The sequence below is a fragment of the Podarcis bocagei genome (assembly GCF_964188305.1).
Source record: "Podarcis bocagei genome assembly, chromosome: 15".
Lineage (NCBI taxonomy): Eukaryota > Metazoa > Chordata > Lepidosauria > Squamata > Lacertidae > Podarcis > Podarcis bocagei.
Genome location: NC_138141.1, coordinates 2,015,246 through 2,041,818, shown reverse-complemented (window position 1 = coordinate 2,041,818; position 26,573 = coordinate 2,015,246). Strand labels below are relative to the sequence as shown.

At 42.8% G+C, this 26,573-nt stretch overlaps 1 protein-coding gene and 1 long non-coding RNA gene across 5 annotated transcripts in view; one reads left to right on the top strand and one right to left on the bottom strand.

Annotated features, from left to right (window-relative positions):
* Window positions 1–26,573, top strand: part of LOC308573993 (outer mitochondrial transmembrane helix translocase-like) — a 61,425-nt gene that overhangs the window by 20,560 nt on the left and 14,292 nt on the right. For all 4 annotated transcript variants that reach the window (XM_081171461.1, XM_081171463.1, XM_081171460.1 and 1 more), the window contains exons 3-5: window positions 10,293–10,391; window positions 10,976–11,096; window positions 12,975–13,175. In XM_081171461.1, the coding sequence (XP_081027587.1) occupies window positions 10,293–10,391; window positions 10,976–11,096; window positions 12,975–13,175 (421 nt within the window). The remainder of the gene's footprint in view (window positions 1–10,292; window positions 10,392–10,975; window positions 11,097–12,974; window positions 13,176–26,573) is intronic.
* Window positions 10,334–12,948, bottom strand: LOC308574003. Its single transcript, XR_014002293.1, has 3 exons — window positions 11,247–12,948; window positions 10,922–11,102; window positions 10,334–10,452 (listed from the first exon to the last, which is right to left on the bottom strand). It is a non-coding gene; the product is annotated as an uncharacterized lncRNA (long non-coding RNA).

The window sequence follows — 26,573 nt, the reverse complement described above, 5'->3', positions numbered from 1 at the left end:
TGATCTACGCTGTGAGGCTGCAGATAAAGTTAAAGTTGTTTGTCTGGTTCTTCCCCTTTTTCTTGTTCCACTCATTCCAAAGTTATCTAAAAACCAAGGTCAACTGAGTTGTTCCCATGAGAAAGCGACAGCCCAGATGCAACAGTCAGGCAGGAGGCCGGGAAAGGAAAATAAAACAAAGTCACTGCTGTAGGTCCAAAGTCCTCTAGGGGGAGCGTAAAATGTCTTTAGAGAGAAAGTCCAATCCAATTCAAATTTATAAATCTAATTCAGCGTCCAAAGACCTCCACAAAGATAAGTTTTAGCAGAGTTAATACATAAAGCAAAACAATGTTTCTAACAGTGCTTAAACAGCAGTTGTTTCAAAGTAGCAAGTTCAAGCTCAGAATATCGCAAAGTCTAGATTCAAAGTATCCAGGTTTGCAGACTGGTGCTCAGTTACTCAGGCAGCTCCAGCACCTGGGGTTCTTATTTAATTTGTAATCCACTGGTTCAGCAGAAGAAGGATATCCTTGTCTCCATATAAGTCCAGAAAACAGCAACTTAAAGTCTTTTATCCACACAGAAAAATAATTTAAATAGGTGCCAGATCAGTTGGTTGAAACATCACTCTTAATCTCCACTCCTCCTGCTCTTTGCTTTCAAGTTCAGTGTTAGCGGAAGACGGACTTCCTGTTTATCGTCACTCCGCTTTCAGCCAAATTCCAAGTCTTAAAAGTCTTAAAATTTGTAAAATCCAAATTACTCACGGGTTGTAACTTTCCAAGTTTGAAGGTTTCAGGAAGAAAGGTCAGCGCTGACCGGCAACAGCAACGCGGCTTCGCTCCGTTGACTGCGAAACGACCCACAGCGCCGATACCCCCTCCGCGATCCGGAGCCCCTTACGGGGTCCCTTCAACGTTTTGGGGGCTGCTTCTGGCGCCCGCCGGGTCTTGAGACCACAGGCTTCTGCCACCTGTGGTTTTCCTGGATGGGTCTCTGCTTCGCCGTAGCGGATGGGTGATTTGTATCTTAAAGGTTGTCACACTTTAGAAAGCAGGCAGTCTTCTGTCTTGCTGAGTTAGTTTTTAAATCAATTCTTTCAACTTCCGGAGGCGGCGCGTTCGGTAATGGCTGCCTGCTCCTTGTAAGGAGAGGGGAGCTCCGCTGAAAACGGGTCGTCCGCTACGGCGAAGCGGAGACCCACTCAGGAAAACCACAGGGGGTAGTAGCCTGTGGTCCCGAGGCCCGGCGGGTGCCAGAAGCAGCTCCTGAAACGTTGAAGGGACCCCGTAACGGGGCTCCGGATCGCGGAGGGGGTAGCGGCACTGAGGGTCGTTTCGCAGTCAGCGGAGTGAAGCCGCGCTGCTGTTGCCGTTCAGCGCTGACCTTTCTTCCTGAAACCTTCAATTTCGGAAACCCACAATCCGTGAGTAATTGGGACTTTACAATTTTAAGATTCTTAAGATCTTCAAGATTTTGAATTTGGCTGAAAGCGGAGTGACGAGAAACAGGAAGTCCGTCTTCCGGCAAAGCTTACAGATCAAAGGCAAAGGATCTGACAGGCTGGATGCAGTGAAAAAGGATTTTAAAGTGGAAGCATTATGCGTCTGACAGTGCTAAGGCTTTGAAATGAAAGGCAAGTTTTTTCTTCAATTTACCCTACAGTGTGGAAGCAATTTGGGAACCTTCTCCTTTGGTGATCTTTAAAGTTTAAGACCCAGCCTCGGGGTGGCAGGGGAAAAGACTGTCTTTTGCTGATACAACTTATAAAATTGAAACAAATACATAGAGGCAACTTTGGACTATATAACTAGTAACTGTATCCTGCACCTTGAGAGGTGATACTTGTGGCAATCTTGGAAGGGCTCTGCCAGTGGAAAAAGTTTTAAGGACTATTGGAAAGTTATTTAGCTGCAGGAACCTTAATGGCGACCATAACTTTTTTCCTTCCTTCCTGAACTCCAACTTTACTCCCTCCAACTGTACTCCCTCTAGCGGAGATTGGGATTTACAATTCCTTGGGAACTAACTTTGTTTTGTCTCTCCGCTGTTGTTATCTATACTGAGGTCTGTCCTTCCCATGGAACTTTTGACAGTTTGACCTTGATTCATAGACAGGTGGGGAATGAGTGGCCAACCGAAAACAAGATCTGCAAAAGCGAAAGCAACAAAAGGCCAGCTTGTGCAAACAACTCTGACTTCTCAGTCACGTAGATCATCAGTTCCCGCTATACTGAAGGGAATTGAACTTCCAACAGTAGCTGAATTGAAGGGAACCGAACCTTCAACAACAGCTGAACTTAAGGAAGCTGAACAACCAGCAATAGAGGATATGGCTGCAGGTGGATCGGATACACTTCTGAAGGAGATGCTACAACAATTTGCAATTTTAAATAAGAAGGTTGATGACCAAACAGCAAAAATTGATTTAGCCACATCCTCTATTACAAAGCTATCTGAACAAGTGGCACAGCACTCACAAGAAATTGGGAATCTAAAAGACGCTACTTCTGAGAACCGGAAATTGGCCGAAGCTGCGAACGAAAAAGCTGACCGAGCAATTCAAAAAGTGGATGAATTGAAAGGAGAGGTAAGGCCACTACACAAGCACATCAGTGACCAGCAGGCCTACCTGTCTATGGTGAAGTTGAGAAACAGGGAAAATAATTTAAGATTACGCTCTATCCCAGAGATTGAAAAAGAAGATTTGATTGGTTTTTTGACAGCAGAATTCTCCAAATTTTGGGGAATAAAGGAAGACGAAGACTTTAAAATAACATCGGCATTTAGACTGGGAAGTGTTACCAGAAAGGACAGACCTAGAGACTGCCTGATCATCTTAAGGACTAAACAGGAGAGAGACAAAATACTTGATCTTCATTTTAATAAATCACTTGAGATCCAGGATAGAAGAGCGGAAATTTACAAGGACATACCAAAACAACTACTGGATCTCAGAGCCATCTATACTGACCTAGCAAGACTCCTGAGAGGCAACGGAATACCTTACAGGTGGGAGTTCCCACAAGGTCTATCATTTAAATACAAAGGAAAGAAGGTTAGAATTAAGTCTAAAGAGGACAACCAGAAGTTCCTGCACGACAACGGAGAAGATCTTCAGAAGGGAATAGCAGTCCCTTGGCCTCCGCCACAGCCTGGACCGGAACCAACATCATCTCCCTCGGACTTGGACAAAAAGGAGGACACCCCATAAAGAGCAACAACAGATTGATACAGGATGTCTCTGCAGCTGTATAGTTGGAACATTAATGGCGCAAATTCCCCGGAAAAATGAAAAAGGATCTTTCATATTTTGAAAAAGGAAAATTTGGATATAATTTGCTTGCAAGAAACACACGTGACTAGGCTCCATAGGAAAGTACTAATCAACAAAAGACTAGGCCAAGAATTTATTTCATCAGACAAAGTAAAAAAGAGGGGCCTGGTGATCTACGCTAAGGAGAACCTAGCACCGAAATTTTTGTTTAAAGATGAGCAAGGGAGAATTTTGGCAATTGAAGTACAATCTCAAGGAGAAAAAGTTTTGATATTAGGAATTTATGCACCAAATGAGGGGAAAGCAGAATTTTACAAGAAGCTACATGAGACACTACTGGACTATCTGGACTATTCAAACATCATCATGATGGGAGACATGAATGGGGTGGTCTCCACCTTGATGGATAAGTCACAAAACCAAATAACTAAGGACGGCAGACTACCGAAAACCTTCTTTGAACTGACAGACAATATGGACTTGACTGACATTTGGCGGGCAAGGAACCCCCTAGGTAGAGAGGGAACTTTCTTTTCTGAGGCCCACTCATCATGGACGAGAATCGACCAAATTTGGACAACTAGAGGGCTGGCATCGAAGACTACAAGAGTGGAAATCTGCCCAAAGACTTGCTCCGACCACAACGCCCTGAAAATGGAATTGAGACTTACTCCAGCCGGTTCCTTTAGATGGAAAATGAATGACACCCTCTTTAGAGATCAAGAGATCGTAAAGAAGGCCCAAAAAACTTTAAAGGACTATTTTGAAATCAACTTGAACACTTCAGTGGAAAAAAGAACAATCTGGGACGCCAGTAAAGCTGTAATGAGGGGGTTTCTGATACAACAAAATACAATCAAGAAGAAACTCTGGAATGGGAAAAAGGATAAAATATTAGAGAAGATAAGTGAGGGAGAGAAAAGGTTGAGATCTAAACCAAAATCTAAAGAGATCTTGCGAGAAATTAAATTCCATCAGGCACAATATTTGAAATTGATAAATCAAGAAGTGGAATGGAAAATTAAACAAATGAGACAAAGATCCTTTGAGTCGGCAAACAAATGTGGGAAACTGCTGGCATGGCAGTTGAAGAAAAGACAGAAATTAAATTACGTTACCAATCTAGAGGTGGAAGGGAAAAATATCCAGAAACCAGGTGAAATTAGAAAGTGTTTCCAGAAATATTTCAAAAAGCTGTATACACAAGGGCCTGAGGAAGTGTCTGAGATTGAACGATTTTTGAAGCTTAATGGCTTACCAGAATTGTCTCAGGAGAAGAGATCAATCTTGGACTGTAAAATAACACAACAGGAAATTGAGGATGCCATTCAAAATATGCAGCTGGGCAAATCTCCAGGCCCAGATGGGCTTACCTCCAAATACTATAAGATATTAAAAGACTATTTGACTTTACCACTAATGGAGGTTTGCAACCAGATTATGGGGGGAGGAAGGGCACCGGAAACGTGGAAAGAAGCTTTCATCACATTGATACCCAAAGTGGAATCTGAAAAGACTCAACTTAGGAACTATCGTCCCATCTCACTCCTAAATGTGGATTACAAAATATTTGCAGACATTTTGGCAAGTAGATTGAAAAAGGTTTTAAATGAAGTAATTCATAAGGACCAAGCAGGCTTTCTCCCTGGCAGGCATTTGTGTGATAATACTCGGAATATTATCGATATTCTGGAACTTTTACAAACAAATATTAACACTAAAGCAGTGTTAATCTTTATCGATGCTGAGAAGGCCTTTGACAATATTTCTTGGAAATTTATGAAGAAAAACTTGGAAGGGATGGGAGTGGGACGAGGGTTTGAAAATGGTATAGAAGCAATTTACTCAGAACAAAAAGCTAAGTTGATAGTGAACAATGTGGTGACAGAGGAGTTCCATATTGAAAAAGGAACACGCCAGGGGTGCCCCCTATCCCCCCTACTATTTATATCAGTCCTGGAGGTTTTGCTGAACATGATTAGGAGGGACAGGCAAATACAGGGGATCACGGTCGGAGTGAAACAATATAAACTGAAAGCATTTGCAGATGACTTAGTAATAACATTACAGGAGCCAGAATCTAGTACAAAAAGAGTTCTGGAACTGATACAAGAATTTGGTCGGGTGGCAGGATTTAAGTTGAACAAACAAAAGACTAAAGTTTTGGGGAAAAACTTGACGCCTTTAGAAATAGAGGGGTTTCAGAAGGAAACAGAGTTAGTTGTGGTTAAGAAGGTGAAATACCTGGGGGTAAACTTGACGCCTAAAAATTTGAACTTGTTCAAGGATAACTATGAGAAATGTTGGTCAGAAGTTAAGAAAGATTTGGAAATATGGTCGAGACTGAAGCTTTCCTTGCTGGGCCGAATTGCTGCTGTCAAGATGAATGTTTTGCCAAAAATGTTGTTTCTATTTCAAACCTTGCAGGTCGTGGACAGAGTGGAATGTTTCGGAAAGTGGCAGAGGGATATCTCAAAGTTTGTCTGGCAGGGCAAAAAGCCCCGAATAAAGTTTAAAATACTAACTGATGCAAAAGAAAGAGGGGGGTTTGCCCTGCCAGACTTAAGGTTATACTATGAGGCGGCAGCCTTCTGCTGGTTGAAAGATTGGATTTTATTAGAGAATACAGATGTCCTAGACCTGGAAGGTTTTAACAATTCGTTAGGATGGCATGCTTATCTGTGGTACGGCAAGGCAAAAACACATGGAATGTTCAAAAACCATATTGTCAGGAAAGCAATTTTCATGGTCTGGCTGAAATACAAAGACTTACTTGAAAGTAAGACTCCGAGGTGGTTATCACCAGTGGAGGCTAAGGCGTGGAAAAAACCCAATATGGAGACCGGCTGGCCGAAATATTGGGAATTAATAGAAAAAGTTGGAGACAATTGGAGGATGCGGAGCTTTGAAAATTTAAAGGATAAGGTGCAAGATTGGTTCCATTATGCCCAAATTAACGAGGTTGTTAAGTTGGATAAAAAAATAGGATTCCAGGTGGAAAAATCGAAATTTGAGACAGAGTTGTTAGAACCAAAGACCAAGGTTTTATCGAGAATGTATAACTTGCTGCTTAAGTGGAATACACAGGATGAGACAGTTAAATCAGCCATGATAAAGTGGGCTCAAGACATTGGTCACAATATTATGTCTGAAGACTGGGAAAGGTTATGGACCACCGGTATGAAATTTACGGCATGTAATGCCTTGAAAGAAAACATTATGAAAATGGTATACAGGTGGTACATGACCCCAGTCAAGCTCGCTAAGATATACCATTTGTCTGATAATAAATGTTGGAAGTGCAAGGAGGCTGAAGGAACATTCTTTCACCTTTGGTGGACCTGCCCAAGAGTGAAGGCCTTTTGGGAAATGATCTACAACGAGTTAAAAAAGGTGTTTAAGTACACCTTCCCGAAAAAACCGGAGGCCTTCCTCTTGGGTATGGTCGGCCAAAGGGTTTCAAAGAAAGATAGAACGTTTTTTATGTATGCTACCACTGCAGCAAGAATTCTGATCGCCAAACATTGGAAGACTCAAGATTTACCCACGCTGGAAGAGTGGCAAACGCAACTGATTGACTACATGGAGTTGGCCGAAATGACTGCCAGAATCCGAGACCTGGGAGAAGAAGCAATGGAGGAGGACTGGAAAAAATTTAAGAACTATTTGCAAAAATTTTATAAGTTATATGAACTATAAAGTGACGCATAATTTGAAATGCTAGCCCCAGCAATGAGAGTGCAATATTTATGAAATTGGATAATAATATTGAAGGGATCAAAGTTTAAATGTTAAAAAGGATAATACATTCTGTTTCTAGAGTAAATGGACAATAAGGATTTTAAACTTAAATTGCAATCGAAAGTGCCAAAGAAACATATGAAACAAGGTTACAATTTGCTGATAAATTTATTGTTGGGAATGCTTTGGGCGGGAGATGTGGGGAGGTCCGATGGAAAGTTGGAATAAGCTGTTGAAGGGGTATGATTCTCTTTATTTTCTTTCTTCACATTTTTCTTTTTTCCTTTTTTTTCTTGTTGCTCTCTGTTTGTATCTGAAAAAATGCAATAAAAACTATATAAAAAAAAAAACAAAAGCCATGACAGGTCGGGTTAATGGATTTATTGCCCTTTTTCGACAACATGGTGATTTCCCTGACTTCCTTGCGTACCACTGTATCATTCACCAGCAAGTTTTGGCAAGCAAGAAACTGAACACAAAGCATGTCATGGACATAGCTTTTAAAATTGTAAATTCAATTTGTGGAAAAGCACTTCAAAGGCGGCTTTTCAATCTTACTCTTGAGGAAGGGCAGCTAGAATTAATTTTACACACAGATGTAAGTGGCTCAGTAGGCACAAATTTTTGGTAAGATTTCATAGTTTGTAGGAAGAAATAATATCCTTTATGAAGGAGAGGGGAGATGAGTACGCTCAGTTAGAAGATGATGAGTGGTTATTTGATCTGGCTTTCCTTGCTGATTTCACAGGTAACCTAGAGCTACAAGGTAAAGGTAAATGCATTGGCAAGATGATTATCATAGTTTCATGCTACAAAACAAAATTTAAGCTAATGACGGCTGACTTTGCAATCAAAATTTTTGATCACTTTCCTAATATGCAGGACCATCTGGAAAAAATCCTGACTTTGTTTTTCAAACAGAGAAGTATGTGGCCAAAATTGGTGCTGTTATTCTGTAGTTAAAAAAGATTTGGTGACTTCCAAAAAATTGAATTAATTGTAGAGTACATGTCATTTCCATTCAAATCTGATTTGGACTTTTAAAAAATTGCAGTCATTATCAGTACAAATTACTCATTGTGCAAGATATCTCTTGAAAATGATATATTAACTCTGAAAAATGACATTTTTATGAGGGCCCGTGCAGAAGAATAATAATTTTGGGAGTTTGTGCCTATGCAGAAATTTCCAAATTTGAGAAGATGCAGTGAAATTCTACACTCATGTTTTGGTTCTACTCCATGATAATATGACAGCAACAATCATAGATAACAATGGCTCTCAAAGTGAACCATTCACAGTGGGATCAGGTGTTAAACAGGGTTGTGTTATTGCCCCAACTCTATTGATTATTTTCATTGCCATAATCCTACACTTTGTCAAAGGGAAACTCCCCACTGTAGTAGAAATCATATATCAAACAGATGGAAAGCTCTTCAATCTGAGCAGGCTGAAAGCAAAGACTTCTGTCATAGAGCTTCAGTATGCTGATGACAACATAGTGTGTGCACGCTCAGAGGATGACCTCCAAACTATCCTAAATATCTTTGCAGAAGCTTACGAAAAGCTTGGCCTATCACTCAACATCCAAAAAACCAAAGTGCTGCACCAACAAGTACAAAACAACCCCTCTGCAGCACCACAAATCCAACTCAATGGTGTTAACATTGGAAAATGTCAATCACTTTTCCTACCTAGGCAGTTATCTTTCCACAAGGGCCAACATTGATGCCGAAATTCAGCATCGCCTGAACTCTGTGAGTGCGGCTTTCTCCCTATTGAAGTGCAGAGTGTTTGAGGACCGGGACATTCGCAGGGAAACCAAAATGCTTGTTTACAAAGCTATTGTACTACCAACCTTACTATATGCTTGTGAAACATGGACCACTTATAAAAGCCATCTCCAGCTGCTTGAAAGATTCCATCAATGGTGTTTCTGAAAAATTTTACACATCACTTGGGAAGACAGGACAACTAATATCAGTGTACTGGAAGAAGCAAAGATCACCAATGTCAAAGCGATGATTCTTCAACATCAAATTCATTGGACTAGTCATGTTGTGCACATGCCTGATGAATGTCTTCCAAAGCAACTACTCTATTCCAAACTTAAAAATGAAGGTTTAAAGACTGTCTCAAGACAAATCTAAAAAATGTTGTAAAAACACTGACAACTGGGAAACACTGGCCTGCGAGCACTTCAGTTGGAGAACAGCCTTTACCAAAGGTGTCATGGGCTTTGAAGACACTCAAACTCAGGACGCAAGGAAGAAATGTGCTAAGAGGAAGGCACGCTTGGCAAATCCACACCATGATCAGCTCCCACCCAGAAACCAATGTCCCCACTGTGGAAGGATGTGTGGATCCAGAATTGGCCTCCACAGTCACTTACGGACTCATTGTTAAAACCGTGTTTATAGAAGACAATCTTACTTGGCTACGAATGATCACCAAAGAAGAAAGAAGAAGACGATGTCCCACATTTACTAAATTTTGGAAGAAAGTGCTGGACTATATAAACAAGACACAGCGGGAAATGTTAAGATGCTCTTGAACTATATACTAGTTCTGCTGGCAACAGGACTGAGAAAATGGATTCTACATGCCCTAATGGTGGCCAAGAGACAGATGAACTGGAAGAATAGCGATACAATTCCCCTTAATCAATGGCTTGAAAACACGACAACATTGGCAATGTATGAACAGACACACACTTTCTTTGAATAAATATAATGATATTTTGAATGAGTTTACACATAATAAATTAGTCAAAACAAACAAAAAAAATCCTTCCAGTAGCACCTTAGAGACCAACTGAGTTTGTTATTGGTATAAGCTATACCAATAACAAACTTAGTTGGTCTCTAAGGTTCTACTAGAAGGAATTTTTTGTTTTGTTTTGACTATGGCAGACCAACACGGCTTCCCAGCTGTAACCATAATATATTAGGTTATTGACAGTTATATGTGTATTAGGATAAGAAAAATACAGCCAGGTGGGTGGTGTATAAATAATAAATAATAATAATAATAATAATAATAATAATAATAATAATAATAATAATAATAATAATTATTTAACAGTATTTTTCCCCCATTCTCACTCACTTTTTTCTTTATTCCTTTTCCTCACTCTATCTTTTATAAATGAAATTCTTCTTCTAAAAGTGCCAGGTGCAAGTCACTGTGTGTAGTCATGACAATAGCAAGTCATGACAATAGCAGAATCCGATATTAAATCTCTGAGATAAAGGGAGGACTGCAACTCTGGGCCTCTTTGTTTTGTTGGCAGGCAGAACGCTTGATGAAGCAGATTGGGGTGGAAGGAGTGAAGCTGGCAGAGCATGAGATGATCATTGCCGCTCACCTGGTGGTTCCAAAGGATATCAAGGTAGGTGGCCAGGCTGCTGCTCCTCTTGACAAAACGCAAGAGAGTTTTGAGGCTCTCTAATCTGCTGAAGAAAAACGGACAGGGAAAAAAAGGTTGCACATATCTTAGTTCTGAAATGAGATTGTGTGGGTTCACACCAGAATTAGTAATTCAGATCTGGAACTTTAGCACTTTGCAGCACATCAATATAGATTGTTGGGTCTTTGACTGGTGGGTTGGGACCCACTCTCAGGTCATGACCTGATCTAAGATGGGTCACAACAGCAGCACAACCACCAGTCCAAATACCACTCTACAAATGGCAAACAATTAAGATATGGGCCCCATATGTCTGTTTGGGTCAGTTCTTTAAAAAGGATTAAAATTGCTGATGTAGACAACCCTTTAAACCAAGAATAGATAGAAAAGGTCCCTACCCCAAAGAGCTTAGTCTGAATAGTTATAATGGAGGAAAAACAGTGACAGAATGAATAGAAAAGCCAAGGATAACAGGAAAATAGTGCAGTTGCATTTAGATTCAAATTTCTAACCTTTGTTAGTCCCTTTGTTATCTGCCAACTGCTCACAGCTTGTCCCACCTACAGGTAACTTGGAAGGACATTGCAGGCCTGGATGAGATAGTCAGCGAACTCCAGGACACTGTGATCCTCCCATTCCAGCGGCGACACTTGTTGCAGCACTCCAGGCTCTGCCAGCCCCCAAGAGGTATTACTTTAGAACAAGGGGCAATTTACTAGTTACTCAATATCATTTTTGAGACTTAAGGAAAGTGTTTCCTTCCTTTTAAAATCTGCATTATTTAGCCAAACCCTACATATCAAATAAGTGATTATGGTCAGAGGGTTAGTTTGCTACCTGTTGTCCACTTAAGAAACTTGCTGGGTATGTACAAGTGACTCCCCATTTACCCAGGGGTTCTGTTCTGCCCCCCCCCCAAATCAAAATTGCGTAAAACGGCCTGCCATTCCTTCATCTCCCGCAAGCCGGGGGTGGGGGTGGAGCTTCCACAGCTGACACACACAGGGAGGGATGGTGGGGCTCGGCTAAGAGCTGCTCCCCGTTTCCAGGGACCACTTCTGGGGACCTGGCACCACACATGCACACAAACAGAAGGTACATCAACGCGGAATTGCCTCAGTCAGTTGGGCAGCAGCAAGAGCAGCATTAGGTATTAAACATTAATATTCCCATTAGCATTTTCCCGTCGACAACAAAAACAACATTTTCCCCAGCTTGAAAGTGTTATTCCAACAGAATTAAATTAAATGCTCTACTCAGTTTAAATTTAACAAATCCCTCCAAATCAAAGCTACTTTAATTAAAGTTCCGATTAGTGCACACATTCACAGTCAGTTACCCCAATAGGTGGACTAAATTGCCTCTAAGGTACCTTACAACTCTAAGTCTCATGTGATTCTGTTTTTTAAAAAGACTGCCCACCACACTCCAATATTCTTCCTTCAAAATGTGTCAGTCAGCACTCCAAATAAAATGACCTTCTGGATATCCTGAGCCAAAAGCTGTAAGGGGTGCGAGTGCTCAGCAAGAATGACAGAAACACGACACCTCTGTTTCTGCTGCTTGTCTGAGATGGTGAAACAGAGGATTGTATCCAGTGCTTGTCCTACTCAGAGAAGACCAACTGAATATAATGAAGAAGAGTAAATTACAGTATGTCCATCATTTTCAATGGGTGCACTCTGAGTAGAACTTATATGGACACACCTCTGAGACACTGGCAAACTACAGTACATAGAAGGATGGGGGGGGCCTGAATTTTTCTTGGTGGGTCACAAGTTGTGCCCATTGTCCTTTCCTAAAATGGTTACTGTAGTTAGAATATGAGTTGTTGGTGCAGTGCACATGGGCACAAATGTGCCTGCAGAGGTTTCCCTGAAGCCTGCAGGGTCCCTTTCCTTGCAATGCTGGAGTTAGGCTTGAAAGAAGCATTCTGTTATAGACAATAGAAGCCTTTTTCCAAGGGGGGTGTCAACTCTCCCTTCTCCTGTTCTGAAACGCCCACCTCACAAAACAGATTTTGGCACCTGAGACAAACCACTAAATAGTGTCCCCCTCCCTGCTAGGGAAGAAAGGGTGAATGAAGATCTACATCGGGATCTGCTGCCCTGAGATGGTCACCTCACCTTGCCTGATGGGAGGGTCAAGCCTAATTGTTGTGTGTGGAGCGAGAGATCTTCCTGGAGATGGCAGCCAGGGAGGAATGCGTATCTTTTGCCTGCCCAGCTGCCCTCTGCAAGAAGACCACTCTCTAACTAGGCTGGGGTGGGGTGGGGAGAGAAGCACATTTTCCAAGCCTAATGGTTGGGGGAGTGTGCAAGTATTTGCTGTGTAGACATATGCGTGTGGCTGCTGTGCATGTGTGCATGATTGTGGTATGTACAATGCCCACAAGTTTCTCTGATCTGTACATCTGCCCATGAGCCCCAGAGGGCTGGCAATCTTTGAATTAGAAAATTGTTCCTGGTGGGCTTTATAATACAGTCAGAAAGTGGGGATGAACTTCTCACATAAAAAGGGAGGCAGACTGTGAACCTGTGCTGATGGGTTTTTCCTTGCTACCAGGTGTCTTACTTTATGGCCCTCCGGGTTGTGGGAAAACCCTTCTTGCCAAAGCAACAGCCCAGGCTTCAGGATGCAGGTTCATCAACCTGCAAGCATCTACGCTGACGGACAAATGGTATGGAGAGTCACAGAAGCTCACAGCTGCCGTCTTCTCACTGGCAACCAAGCTTCAGCCCTGCATCATTTTCATAGATGAAATAGGTAATGTTTGTATCCCTTCCTCCCATATCCCAACATCAGCGTCCTCTGCCATGGTTGCCTCTCCTTACTCTTAAGTCACTCCTAGATCTCTTTTTCACTCTCAGTCTCCCAGCCAATTCCTCCTTCCCTTCCTTTCTTGAACACATAAAGGTAAGAATTGCTCTGTCATATCAGGCTAAAGAGCCACCTGGGCCAGTGTTGTGTTTCTTCTAACAGCCACTGGTTAGATGGCTCAAACATCCTGCGAAGGTCAGGAAAAGGAGTAAAAGACCCTCTTGCTCCTTCTCTACCCAGTCAGTCACTGGGCTCTGCAGGTGAGGGCCTCCTGCAGATACCACCTTCTCCAGTGGTTCAGTCTGCAGAATATAGGAATCAGGCCCTTTGGAATTCCCTCCTGTTCAATATTAGGCACAGACTACCCATGTTTTCAATGCCTACTGAAGACTACACTTGATTTTAGCCAAAAGGCCAAGAAGCTGTAGATTGTATGAAGCTTATCTTACTACACTGCGGGCTGTATAAACAAGCCAGGGATCAATTAATTAAAATGTTAATGGCAAATTTACCTGGGAATTCTGAAAGCTACTATCTCAAGTATCTTCTCAAAGATATGACAAATTATTACCCTGGCTGTGGCAAAATTTCTCTCGGAGGTAATAAGAATTAGAAATAAACATGCTGCGGATAAAACACAGTGACTCTCCTGGAATATTTTCTATGTATTCCTGCTTTAAGAGCTGTTTCTGCAGGTCTCTGGACTGTAATAAAGAATGTGCTTGCCTACTGTGCGCCTACTAAAGACCCTGCTCTTTCACAAGCCTTTTAAGTAGAACTCTTTCCCAGTCTACGTCTGTAATGGAATTATTTTTAGATTCTTTATTTTATCCCTTGTCTGTTTGGAACCCTGGGCTCCTTTGGGAGGAAAAGAGATATATAAATGAGCAGATTAATTTTTAAAGTGTTGCAACATTTGGTTGGCATGCATATCTGTGGTATGATAAAATCAAAGTGCATAGGGCCTTTAAAATCACATTGTCAGAAAAACGCTGTTTAATGTTTGGATAAGATATAAAAATTTGTTGGAAAACAAAACCCCTAGATGGTTGTCACCCTTGGAGGCTAAGGCATTGAAGAAACTCAATATGGAGGCCGAATGGCCAAAGTATTGGGAAATTTTGGAGCAAGATGGAGATAAATTGAAATTACAAAGTCATGAGAAATTGAAACCTAAAGTATGAGATTGGCTCCATTATTATCAAATAATGGAGGTTTACAAGCAAGATAGGAAAATTGGCTTCCAGGTGGAGAAATCAAAATTGGAAACTGAATTGTTAGAACCCAATACCAAGAATTTGTCAAGAATGTATAATTTGCTGCTGAAATGGAATACACAAGATGAAACAGTTAAATCGGCTATGATTAAGTGGGCACAGGATATTGGTCATAACATCATGTTTGCTGACTGGGAATGGTTGTGGAACACCGGTATAAAATTTACGGCATGTAATGCCCTAAAGGAAAATATTATGAAAATGATCTACAGGTGGTACATGACCCCAGTCAAGCTTGCAAAAATATACCATGTGCCTGATAATAAGTGTTGGAAATGTAAAGAAACTGAAGGTACTTTTTATCACCTTTGGTGGACGTGCCCGAAGATTAAGGCTTTCTGGGAAATGATATATAATGAAATGAAAAAGGTACTTAAATGTACTTTCCTTAAGAAACCAGAGGCCTTTCTCTTGGGCATTGTCGGCCAATTGGTGTCAAAGAAAGATAGAATCTTTTTTATGTATGCTACGACAGCAGCAAGAATACTTATCGCAAAGTATTGGAAGACACAAGATCTACCCACTCTGGAAGAGTGGCAGATGAAACTGATGGACTATATGACATTAGCCGAGATGACTGGCAGAATCCGCGACCAGGGGAAGGAGACGGCGGAAGAAGAATGGAAGAAGTTTAAAATCTATCTTAAGGACTATTATAAACTTAATGAATGTTAGAATGTCGAGGTTTTGAGAAAGAAAGGGTTACAGCGAAATAAGATTAGACTGAAGGAAAGATTAAGAAGACATAGGTTTGATAGAACTAACTTAGAAGTTGCTGGAAAATTTTGGACATTGGGATGCAGAAAGGGGAGGTATGGGGGAGTCCGAGAAACAAAGTTTATGAAAAAAAAGGTCATGAAACTATACGTGTTTGTATGTCTTTTTATATGTTTGTATTGTTTTAAAAATTTTGTAAAACCAATAAAAAATTTATATATATAAAAAAATAAAGTGTTGCAACATTGCTGTTTTTGCTACAGCAGGCTAAGGCTGCAATGATATACTTACTTTTCTTAGAGTTAACAGCATTGAATTCAGTAGGACTTCTGAATTCTGAGTAGACATACTTATATAGGATTGCACTGTACAATCTATTTTTTATAAAACATTTTTTTATTGGTTTTTACAAATATTTTCTTGCATGACACTATATTTTGCACAAATAAAACATTTGGCTTAATGAGCCTGTGATTTCCCTCCTCCCCGACCACTGGTTTTCAAAGTTAATCTCAATATACTGCATTTTCCTGTATTTCTTCTTGTTATTAAATTATATCCTTTTAAAATTACTTAATTAACTGTATTTAACAATAAATGATAATTTCATCCTTACAGAATTTCTTATAACCCTACTAGCAATGTTAACTGTTTACAGTTGTCTTCCAAATATATCATAAATTTCTTCCGATCTTTCTGAAATGCCTGGTCCTGCTGATTTTGGATTTTCCCCGTCAGCTTTGCCATTTCTGCAAAGTCTAATAGCTTCATCTGCCACTCTTCTTTCATCGGTAACTCTTCTTGCTTCCATCTTTGGGCTACTAATATTCTTGCTGCGGTTGTTGCATATAAAAACAATATTTTATCCTGCTTGTGTATTTCCCTATCTACTATACCTAATAGAAAAACTTATGCTTTTATATATATATACGTATATTTCAATATTTTAAAAAGTTCATTATATATCATTTCCCAGAAAGCTTTCACCTTCTTACATACCCACCACATATGATAAAAAATTTCCCTCTTTTTCTTTACATTTCCAACATAAATTATTTGTTCTATACATTTTTGCTAATTTCCCTGGTTTTAGGTACCATCTACACATAATTTTCATTTAATGAGCTCTTTTAATGATCTACAAGCAGTTAAATTTATTTCATCTTTCAACAATCTTACCCAATCTTCTAGCATTATATTATGCCCAATATATAATGTATCATTAGTGTATCATCAATGTGTATCACCAATATATAATGTATCATTACAGATTTTCTTCATCTTTTGTATGCCATTCCAACAGTAACTTACACATTTTTTACAATATTTTTATTTTATTGCTTAATAAATCTATTTCAATAAATCTATCTTATAGCTTCAAATCCATTTTTATTTTTATCTTCTCTAAACACTTCATTTATCTGACAATAATGCAACCAATCGTTTACTAACTCTTTTATCTCCTCAAAGGGTTTCAATTTCCATTGATTGTCTGTTTCTATTAACAAATCTCCATAGGTGGCCCACTTATACTCCATATTTAACTTTTTAACAGTTGTCGCTTCCAGCGTTAAAAGCCACCAAGTTGTTTTCCGTTCTAATTAATTCTTGTATCTATTCCAAACCTCATAGATTGATTTTTCGGATTACAGTATGTGATTCAGAAAACCTTTAACTTTTTCATACCATAAGTATGCATGCCACCCAAATCTGTTATTAAATCCTTCCAAATCTAATAAATCTGTATTTTTAGCAATAGCCAATCTCTTATCCAACAAAGACAAGAAGCTTCATAATATAATTTCAAATCTGGTAGGGAGATACCCCCTCTCTCTTTGGCATCTGTAAGTATCTTATTCTTTATTCTTGGTTTCTTCCCTTGCCAGACAAATTTTGTTATTATTTTTTGCCATTCCTTAAAAATACTTACACCACTTATAATTGGTATTGACTAAAATAAAAATATCATTTTGGGTAGCACATTCATTTTAATAGCTGATAAATTAATTCTTCCCCACACTTCTAAATCTCTTTTGATTCCATTCCAAACCGGTGTGTAATTGTCTTTAAATAAATTTATGTTTTTAGATTTAGAAGTTAACCCATGGGTAGGCAAACTAAGGCCCGGGAGCTGAATCCGGCCCAGTCGCCTTCTAAATCCGGCCCAGGAACGGTCCAAGTAGAGTAGAATGTGTCCTTTTATTTAAAATGCATCTCTAGGTTATTTGTGGGGCATAATAATTCCTTCATTATTATTTTTCCCCCAAAATATAGTCCAGCCCCCCACAAAGTCTGAGGGACAGTGGACCGGCCCCCTGCTGAAAAAGTTTGCTGTCCCCTGTTCTAGATTGTACAGTGCTGACCCCTGACTAAGACAACAGCCATATATATCTATCTCCATTATTGTGCTATGTTACTATTCTGTTAGCAGAAGGATTTCCACATTCACAAGAAAGCTGACAATCACATCTCCGATACTAAAATGTATGTGGTGCCATCTCTGTCACTGAATGAAGAAGGGTGTTGAAGGAGTTGGATACAGGCAATGACCGATTAATGTACATTCAGAGGGCACATGACGAACCCACCAGTGACCTGAAAACGTCACTCAACATGTCACAAAAATATAGTCCAGCCCCCCACAAAGTCTGAGGGACAGTGGACCGGCCCCCTGCTGAAAAACTTTGCTGACCCCTGTGTTAACCAGACTCCTAAATATTTTACCTTTTTTACCACCTCTATACCTAATTTGAATACAGGAGTGCCTGGCATGCTCTGGTCCATGGGGTCACGAAGAGTCGGACATGACTAAACAACAACATACCTATTTTGCATTGCAGTTTGTATTTCACATGTTCTTCCATATTTTTAACAAGCATTTTGTTTTCTTTTTGTTTAATTTAAATCCTGCTACTTGTCCAAATTGTTCTATTCGCTCCTACTTCTACCAGAAGCACTACTATCCAGTTCTTCTACTGCACTAGATAACGGTTCTACTATTATAACGAGATAATCTGCAAAGGCTTTTAATTTATATTCTTTTCGACCAATATTAATTCCTTTTATCTTTTCACTTGTTTTCATATTTATTAACAAAACTTCCAGGACAGTTATAAACAATAACGGTGAAAGAGGGCAACCTTGTCTAGTACATTATGTTTCATCTGTCATCCAGGAAGAAAGCCTGCTTGGTCTTTATGTATCATACATTTTAGAACTCCATTCAATTTGCTACGATGCTTGCAAACATCTTATAATCATTATTTAACAGTGAGATAGACCTATAATTTTTAACCTGGGTTAAGTCTGCCTCCTGTTTAGGTATCAACATGATAGATGCTTCTTTCCATGTACCTAGGATATCTCCCTTTTCAAAGATATTGTTCATCAGATCCATCAAAGGTGTCAATAAAATTTGACTTAATTTTTTATAATATTTTGCCGTGAATCCATCTGGTCCTGGTGCCTTTCCTATTTTAAGTCCATCATTGCTACTTGTATCTTGTATGTTATTGGTTGATTCAGTCATACTTTTTTCTCTATCGGAAACTCCCGCAGGGCTCCCTAGGCTGCGGATATCTGCCCGAAGCGCGGGGCGCTCTGCTTCAGTGTGCCCCGTGCTCCGTGCAACAGGCTGCTATCCGCAGCCTAGGGAGCCCTGCGGGAACTCCTGCGAGCTCCCCAGGCTTGCTGATAGCTTCCTGAAGCCTGGAGAGCGAGAGGGGTCAGTGTGCACCGACCCCTCTCACTCTCCAGGCTTCAGCGAAAGCCTGCATTCGCCCCATAGGACGCACACACATTTCCCCTTCATTTTTGGAGGGGGGAAAGTGCGTCCTATAGGGCGAAAAATACGGTAATTCAAGGGGTCTTCTCCCCCCCCAATAGAATAAGTCTTTAAGTGTCAGATAGGCAGGACGTCCGTATTAAATCCCAATACGATCGGGACCCGCTGTAGGGAAATTTATACAAACCTTACACTTTGGAAGTAAAGTCATTCACTTTAAAGTCTCTCTGAGGCGGGATTGACCTCCTTATTTTCTTTTTTTTATTTTAATGATATTTATTAGGGGTTTGAAAGTTACAGAAAAAGAAAAAAGAACAATAGATAATTAAACAAAACAAAACAATACCTTACAATACGTTAAAAAAACAACAAAAAACAATACAGTAAAACAACGAAAAGAAAACAAAAACATTTAAAAACACATCCAACCTTTCCATATCTTTACCTTTCATATACTTGTTTCATCGACCTCCTCACACCTCCATTTTTGTATTCTAATTCAATTAGCTATTTCAGCAAGTCCTTTCCATCTTTCTCAATTTTCGTTCTAAAATTTATCTTAAGACAGTCTAACCTTAAATTTTCCACTTTGGTCCAATAACAATCTATTTTTACTTAATTCTTTATAACAATGCAATTCTGGGCTGCATCAATAGGAGTATAGCATCTAGATCAAGGGAAGTAATAGTGCCACTGTATTCTGCTCTGGTCAGACCTCACCTGGAGTACAGTGGTACCCCGCAAGACGAATGCCTCGCAAGACGGAAAACCCGCAAGACGAAAGGGTTTTCTGTTTTGGAGGCGCTTCGCAAGACGAATTTCCCTATGGGCTTGCATCGCAAGACGAAAGCCCATAGGGAAATGCTGGCGGTCGGGAGCAAAGACTTTCGCCCACAGCCGGCCTTCAGAAGAGGACCTCTTCTGAAGGCCGGCGGGGGGCAAAAGTCTTTGCTCCCCCCCCGCCTGCCTTCCCCCCCCGCCTGCCCCGGGCGATCTTAAAATGCTGGCGGGCGGGAGCGAAGCGTTCGCTGCCGACCCCCAGCATTTTAAAATCTCCAAGGGACAGCAGAGAAGTCTCTGTCCCGGGGAGGTTTTAAAATGCTGGGGGTTGGGAGCGTTCGCTGCCGACCCCCAGCATTTTAAAACGCTGTTCCGAAGCGGGGGGGGGGGACATCTGCCCCAGCCGCCCCACTTCGGAACGATGTTCTGAAGTGGGGAGGTGGGGCGGGAACATCTGCCCCAGCCGCCCCACTTCGGAACGATGTTCCGAAGTGGGGAGGGGGGGCGGGAACATCTGCCCCATCCGCCCCACTTCGGAACGATGTTCCGAAGTGGGGAGGGGGGGCGGGAACAGCTGCCCCATCCGCCCCACTTCGGAATGATGTTCCGAAGGGGGGAGGCGGGCGGGAACAGCTGCCCCATCCGCCCCACTTCGGAACGATGTTCCGAAGGGGGGCGGGGGGGCGGGAACAGCTGAACCATCCGCCCCCCTTCGGAACGATGTTCCGAAGGGGGGAGGGGGGGCGGGAACAGCTGCCCCATCCGCCCCACTTCGGAACGATGTTCCGAAGGGGGGAGGGGGGCGGGAACAGCTGCCCCATCCGCCCCACTTCGGAACGATGTTCCGAAGGGGGGAGGGGGGCGGGAACAGCTGCCCCAGCCGCCCCACTTCGGAACGATGTTCCGAAGTGGGGAGGGGGGGCGGGAACAGCTGCCCCATCCGCCCCACTTCGGAACGATGTTCCGAAGTGGGGAGGTGGGGCGGGAACAGCTGCCCCAGCCGCCCCACTTCGGAACGATGTTCCGAAGGGGGGAGGTGGGGCGGGAACAGCTGCCCCAGCCGCCCCACTTCGGAACGATGTTCCGAAGGGGGGAGGTGGGGCGGGAACAGCTGCCCCATCCGCCCCACTTCGGAACGATGTTCCGAAGGGGGGAGGTGGGGCGGGAACAGCTGCCCCATCCGCCCCACTTCGGAGCGATGTTCCGAAGGGGGGAGGTGGGGCGGGAACAGCTGCCCCATCCGCCCCACTTCGGAACGATGTTCCGAAGGGGGGAGGGGGGCGGGAACAGCTGCCCCATCCGCCCCACTTCGGAACGATGTTCCGAAGGGGGGAGGGGGGGGCGGGAACAGCTGCCCCATCCGCCTCACTTCGGAACTATGTTCCGAAGGGGGGAGGGGGGGCGGGAACAGCTGCCCCATCCGCCCCACTTCGGAACGCTGTTCCGAAGGGGGGAGGGGGGGCGGGAACAGCTGCCCCAGCCGCCCCACTTCGGAACGCTGTTCCGAAGGGGGGAGGTGGGGCGGGAACAGCTGCCCCAGCCGCCCCACTTCGGAACGATGTTCCGAAGGGGGGAGGGGGGCGGGAACAGCTGCCCCAGCCGCCCCACTTCGGAACGATGTTCCGAAGGGGGGAGGGGGAGCGGGAACAGCTGCCCCAGCCGCCCCACTTCGGAACGATGTTCCGAAGGGGGGAGGTGGGGCGGGAACAGCTGCCCCATCCGCCCCACTTCGGAACGATGTTCCGAAGGGGGGAGGTGGGGCGGGAACAGCTGCCCCATCCGCCCCACTTCGGAACGATGTTCCGAAGGGGGGAGGTGGGGCGGGAACAGCTGCCCCAGCCGCCCCACTTCGGAGCGATGTTCCGAAGGGGGGAGGTGGGGCGGGAACAGCTGCCCCATCCGCCCCACTTCGGAACGATGTTCCGAAGGGGGGAGGGGGGCGGGAACAGCTGCCCCATCCGCCTCACTTCGGAACTATGTTCCGAAGGTGGGAGGGGGGGCGGGAACAGCTGCCCCATCCGCCCCACTTCGGAACGATGTTCCGAAGGGGGGAGGGGGGCGGGAACAGCTGCCCCAGCTGCCGGGCTTCGTAGCACTGCTGCGAAGCCGGGCGGGGGGGGGGTGGGAACACCTTCTGAAGGCGGGCAGGGGGCGAAAGTCTTTGCTCCCCCCTGCCTGCCTTCCCAGGGGCTTTTAAATCGCCCCGGACAGCGGAGAAGTCCTCCGCTGTCCGGGGCGATTTTAAAATGCCGCCCGCCAGCATTTTAAGATCCCCCGGACAGCGGAGAAGTCCTCCGCTGTCCCAGGGTTTTTTAAAATGCTGGGGGTGGGAAGAAAAGCCCTTGTCCCCCCCCAGCCTTCAGAAGAGGTCCGGGGACAGACTGTCCCCGGACCTGGTCTGAAGGCGGTTTCCCTAGGAACGCATTAATTGATTTTCAATGCATTCCTATGGGAAACCGTGCATCGCAAGACGAAAAACCCGCAAGACGAAGAGAATTGCGGAACGAATTAATTTCGTCTTGCGAGGCACCACTGTACTGTGTCCAGTTCTGGGCACCACAATTCAAGAAGGACACTGACAAACTGGAACGTGTCCAGAGGAGGGCAACCAAAATGGTCAAAGGCCTGGAAACGATGCCTTATGAGGAACGGCTAAGGGAGCTGGGCATGTTTAGCCTGGAGAAGAGGAGGTTAAGGGGTGATATGATAGCCATGTTCAAATATATAAAAGGATGTCACATAGAGGAGGGAGAAAGGTTGTTTTCTGCTGCTCCAGAGAAGCGGACACGGAGCAATGGATCCAAACTACAAGAAAGAAGATTCCACCTAAACATTAGGAAGAACTTCCTGACAGTAAGAGCTGTTCGACAGTGGAATTTGCTGCCAAGGAGTGTGGTGGAATCTCCTACTTTGGAGGTCTTTAAGCAGAGGCTTGACAACCATATGTCAGGAGTGCTCTGATGGTGTTTCCTGCTTGGCAGGGGGTTGGACTCGATGGCCCTTGTGGTCTCTTCCAACTCTATGATTCTATGATTCGATGATTCTATGAACATTTCTGCTAAAGCCATATAACTTCATTCCAGCATCCTTCTAACATTCATTAATTTTGCAATATTTCTGTAAATATACTTTGAATTTTTTCCAATCTTCTGGCACTTTTTCTTTTTTTTTAAATGATATTTATTAAAGTATCAGAAAAGGTTACAAAAATAAGAAAAAGAAAAAGAAAGAAAGTACAAAATACAGAAAAATAAAAACAGTTAAATACAAATCAATCTTTCCATGTCTTGTCTTTCATTTACTTGTTTCCCTGACCTCCTCACACCTCCCTTTTTTGTATTTCGGTTCAGTTACTTAATTCAGCAAATCCTTTCCCTCTTTGCTTTTACCTTAATCCTTTATCTTAATATAACTTTAGATTCTCACCTGTTAACAATCCATTTTTACATACTCCTTTGTAACATTGCTGCTAAAACCACTTAACTTCATTCCGACATCATTCTAACATTCATTAATTTTGCAGTATTTCTGTAAATAGTCTTTAAATTTCTTCCAATCTTCTTCCACCGACTCTTCTCCCTGGTCTCAGATTCTGCCAGTCATTTCCGCCAATTCCATGTAGTCCATCAGCTTCATCTGTCATTCTTCCCGGGTGGGTAGATCTTGTGTCTTCCAATGCTTTGCGATAAGTATTCTTGCTGCTGATGTAGCATACATAAAAAAAGTTCTGTCCTTCTTTGGCACCAATTGGCCGACCATGCCCAGGAGAAAGGCCTCTGGTTTCTTCAGGAAGGTATATTTGAATACCTTTTTCATTTCGTTATAAATCATCTCCCAGAATGCCTTAATCTTTGGGCACGTCCACCAAATGTGAAAGAATGTACCTTCAGTCTCATTACATTTCCAACATTTATTATAGGGCAAATGATAGATTTTTGCGAGCTTGACTGGGGTCATGTACCACCTGTAAATCATTTTCATTAAATTCTCTTTTAAGGCATTACATGCCGTAAACTTCATACCAGTGGTCCATAACTGTTTCCAGTCAGCCATCATAATGTTATGTCCAACATCTTGTGCCCATTTAATCATAGCAGATTTCACCGTTTCATCCTGAGTATTCCATCTCAACAGCAAGTTATACATCTTTGACAGAGTCTTAGTTTTGGGATCTAACAGTTCTGTTTCCAATTTTGATTTTTCCACCTGGAAACCAATTTTCTTATCCAAATTGTATGCCTCCATTATTTGATAATAATGGAGCCAATCTCGCACTTTGTTTTTTAGTTTTTCAAAGCTCTGCAATTTCAATTTGTCTCCCTCTTGTTCCAGAAGTTTCCAATATTTCGGCCATTTGGCCTCCATATTGAGCTTTTTCTGAGCCTTCGCTTCCATCGGTGACAACCACCTTGGGGTTTTATTTTCAAGTAGATCCTTATATCTTGTCCAGACATTGACCTCCTTATTTTCACCTCACCACTTTGCTGAATCTTCCACTAATTTAGTCCACTACTTTCACTCTTCATTCAATTTTAGATTCAATTGTAAATATCATGGAAAATCTGTCACTCTATCCCATAGGAGCCTGAGGCTTCGTTTCAGAGTTAGAAGATGACTCCTTAGTGCTCGCATCTCAATCTCACCAGTGTTCTCCACTCCTTTAAGGAGTGATTCGGATGGTGGAGAGAACGCTCCTGAGCGCAGCTGGGTACCCAGCACCTGAAACGAAGCTTTCGGGGTTGTTAGGAGTCCACAGCACCTTTGCGTAACCCCAATTTCTCTACAAAATCGGACTTTCCCCGGAGACCTTGTGGGAGTTTACTATAGATCCCCAAGCCAAACAGAGGACATAGATGATGCCTTCCTGGAACAGATGGCCAAGCATGCAAAAGGAAGGGAGATAGTAGTAATGGGGGACTTCAATTACCCGGATATTTGTTGGATGTCAAACTCAGCCAAGAGCATAAGGTCAAACAGATTCCTCACTGGCCTTGCAGACAACTTCATTGTCCAGAAAGTGGGAGAAGCAACAAGAGGAACAGCCATTTTAGATCTGGTCCTAACCAATGTTGATGACCTGGTTAGTGGGGTAGAAGTGGAAGGATCATTAGGCGCGAGTGATCATGCTCTTCTGAAGTTTACTATACAGCGGAAAGGAGCAGCCAAGCATACTAGGACTCAATTTCTTGACTTTAAGAAAGCCAACTTCATAAAACTTAGGGAAGTGCTGGGTGAGATCCCATGGACAGTAATACTAAAAGGAAAGGGAGTTCATGATGGCTGGGAGTTTGTTAAGAGGGAGATAGTAAAAGCACAACGTCAGGCAATACCAATGAGACGGAAACATGGAAGGTGCCTAAAGAAGCCAGGGTGGCTATCTAAAGAACTTTTAACTGAGTTAAGATTAAAAAAGGATGTGTACAAAAAATGGAAAAGGGGGGAAACCACCAAAGAGGAATTCAAACAAATAGCCAGCACGTGTAGACACAAAGTCAGAAAAGCTAAAGCACAGAATGAACTCAGGCTGGCTAGAGAGGTTAAAAGCAACAAAAAAGGCTTTTATGGGTATGTTCGTAGCAAAAGGAAGAAGAAAGAAACAGTGGGGCCACTCAGAGGAGAAGATGGTGAAATGCAAACAGGGGACACAGAAAGGGCTGAACTCCTCAATGCCTTCTTTGCCTCAGTCTTCTCCGATAAAGAAAACAATGCCCGACCTGAAGAATTTGGAGCAAATGATTCAGCAAAGGAAACACAGCCCAGAATAACTAAGGAGATAGTACAAGAATACTTGGCTAGTTTAGATGTATTCAAGTCTCCAGGGCCAGATGAACTGCATCCAAGAGTATTAAAAGAACTGGCAGATGTGACCTCAGAACCACTGGCAGTCATCTTTGAGAATTCCTGGAGAACAGGCGAAGTCCCGGCAGACTGGAGGAGGGCAAATGTTGTCCCTATTTTCAAAAAGGGGAAAAGAGAGGACCCAAATAATTACCGCCCAGTCAGTCTGACATCAATACCAGGGAGGATTCTGGAGCAGATCATTAAGCAAACAGTCTGTGAGCACCTAGAAAGGAATGCTGTGATCACCAATAGTCAGCATGGATTTCTGAAAAATAAGTCATGTCAGACTAACCTGATCTCGTTTTTTGACAGAATTACAAGCCTGGTAGATGAATGGAACGCAGTGGATGTAGCCTACCTTGATTTCAGCAAGGCATTTGACAAGGTGCCCCATGATATTCTTGTAAAGAAGCTGGTAAAATGCGGTCTTGACTATGCTACCACTCAGTGGATTTGTAACTGGCTGACTGACCGAACCCAAAGGGTGCTCATCAATGGTTCCTCTTCATCCTGGAGAAGAGTGACTAGTGGGGTGCCACAGGGTTCTGTCTTGGGCCCGGTCTTATTCAACATCTTTATCAACGACTTGGATGATGGACTCAAGGGCATCCTGATCAAATTTGCAGATGACACCAAACTGGGAGGGGTGGCTAACACCCCAGAGGACAGGATCACACTTCAAAACGACCTTGACAGATTAGAGAACTGGGCCAAAACAAACAAGATGAATTTTAACAGGGAGAAATGTAAAGTATTGCACTTGGGCAAAAAAAATGAGAGGCACAAATACAAGATGGGGGACACCTGGCTTGAGAGCAGTACATGTGAAAAGGATCTAGGAGTCTTGGTTGACCACAAACCTGACATGAGCCAACAGTGTGATGTGGCAGCTAAAAAAGCCAATGCAATTCTGGGCTGCATCAATAGGAGTATAGCATCTAGATC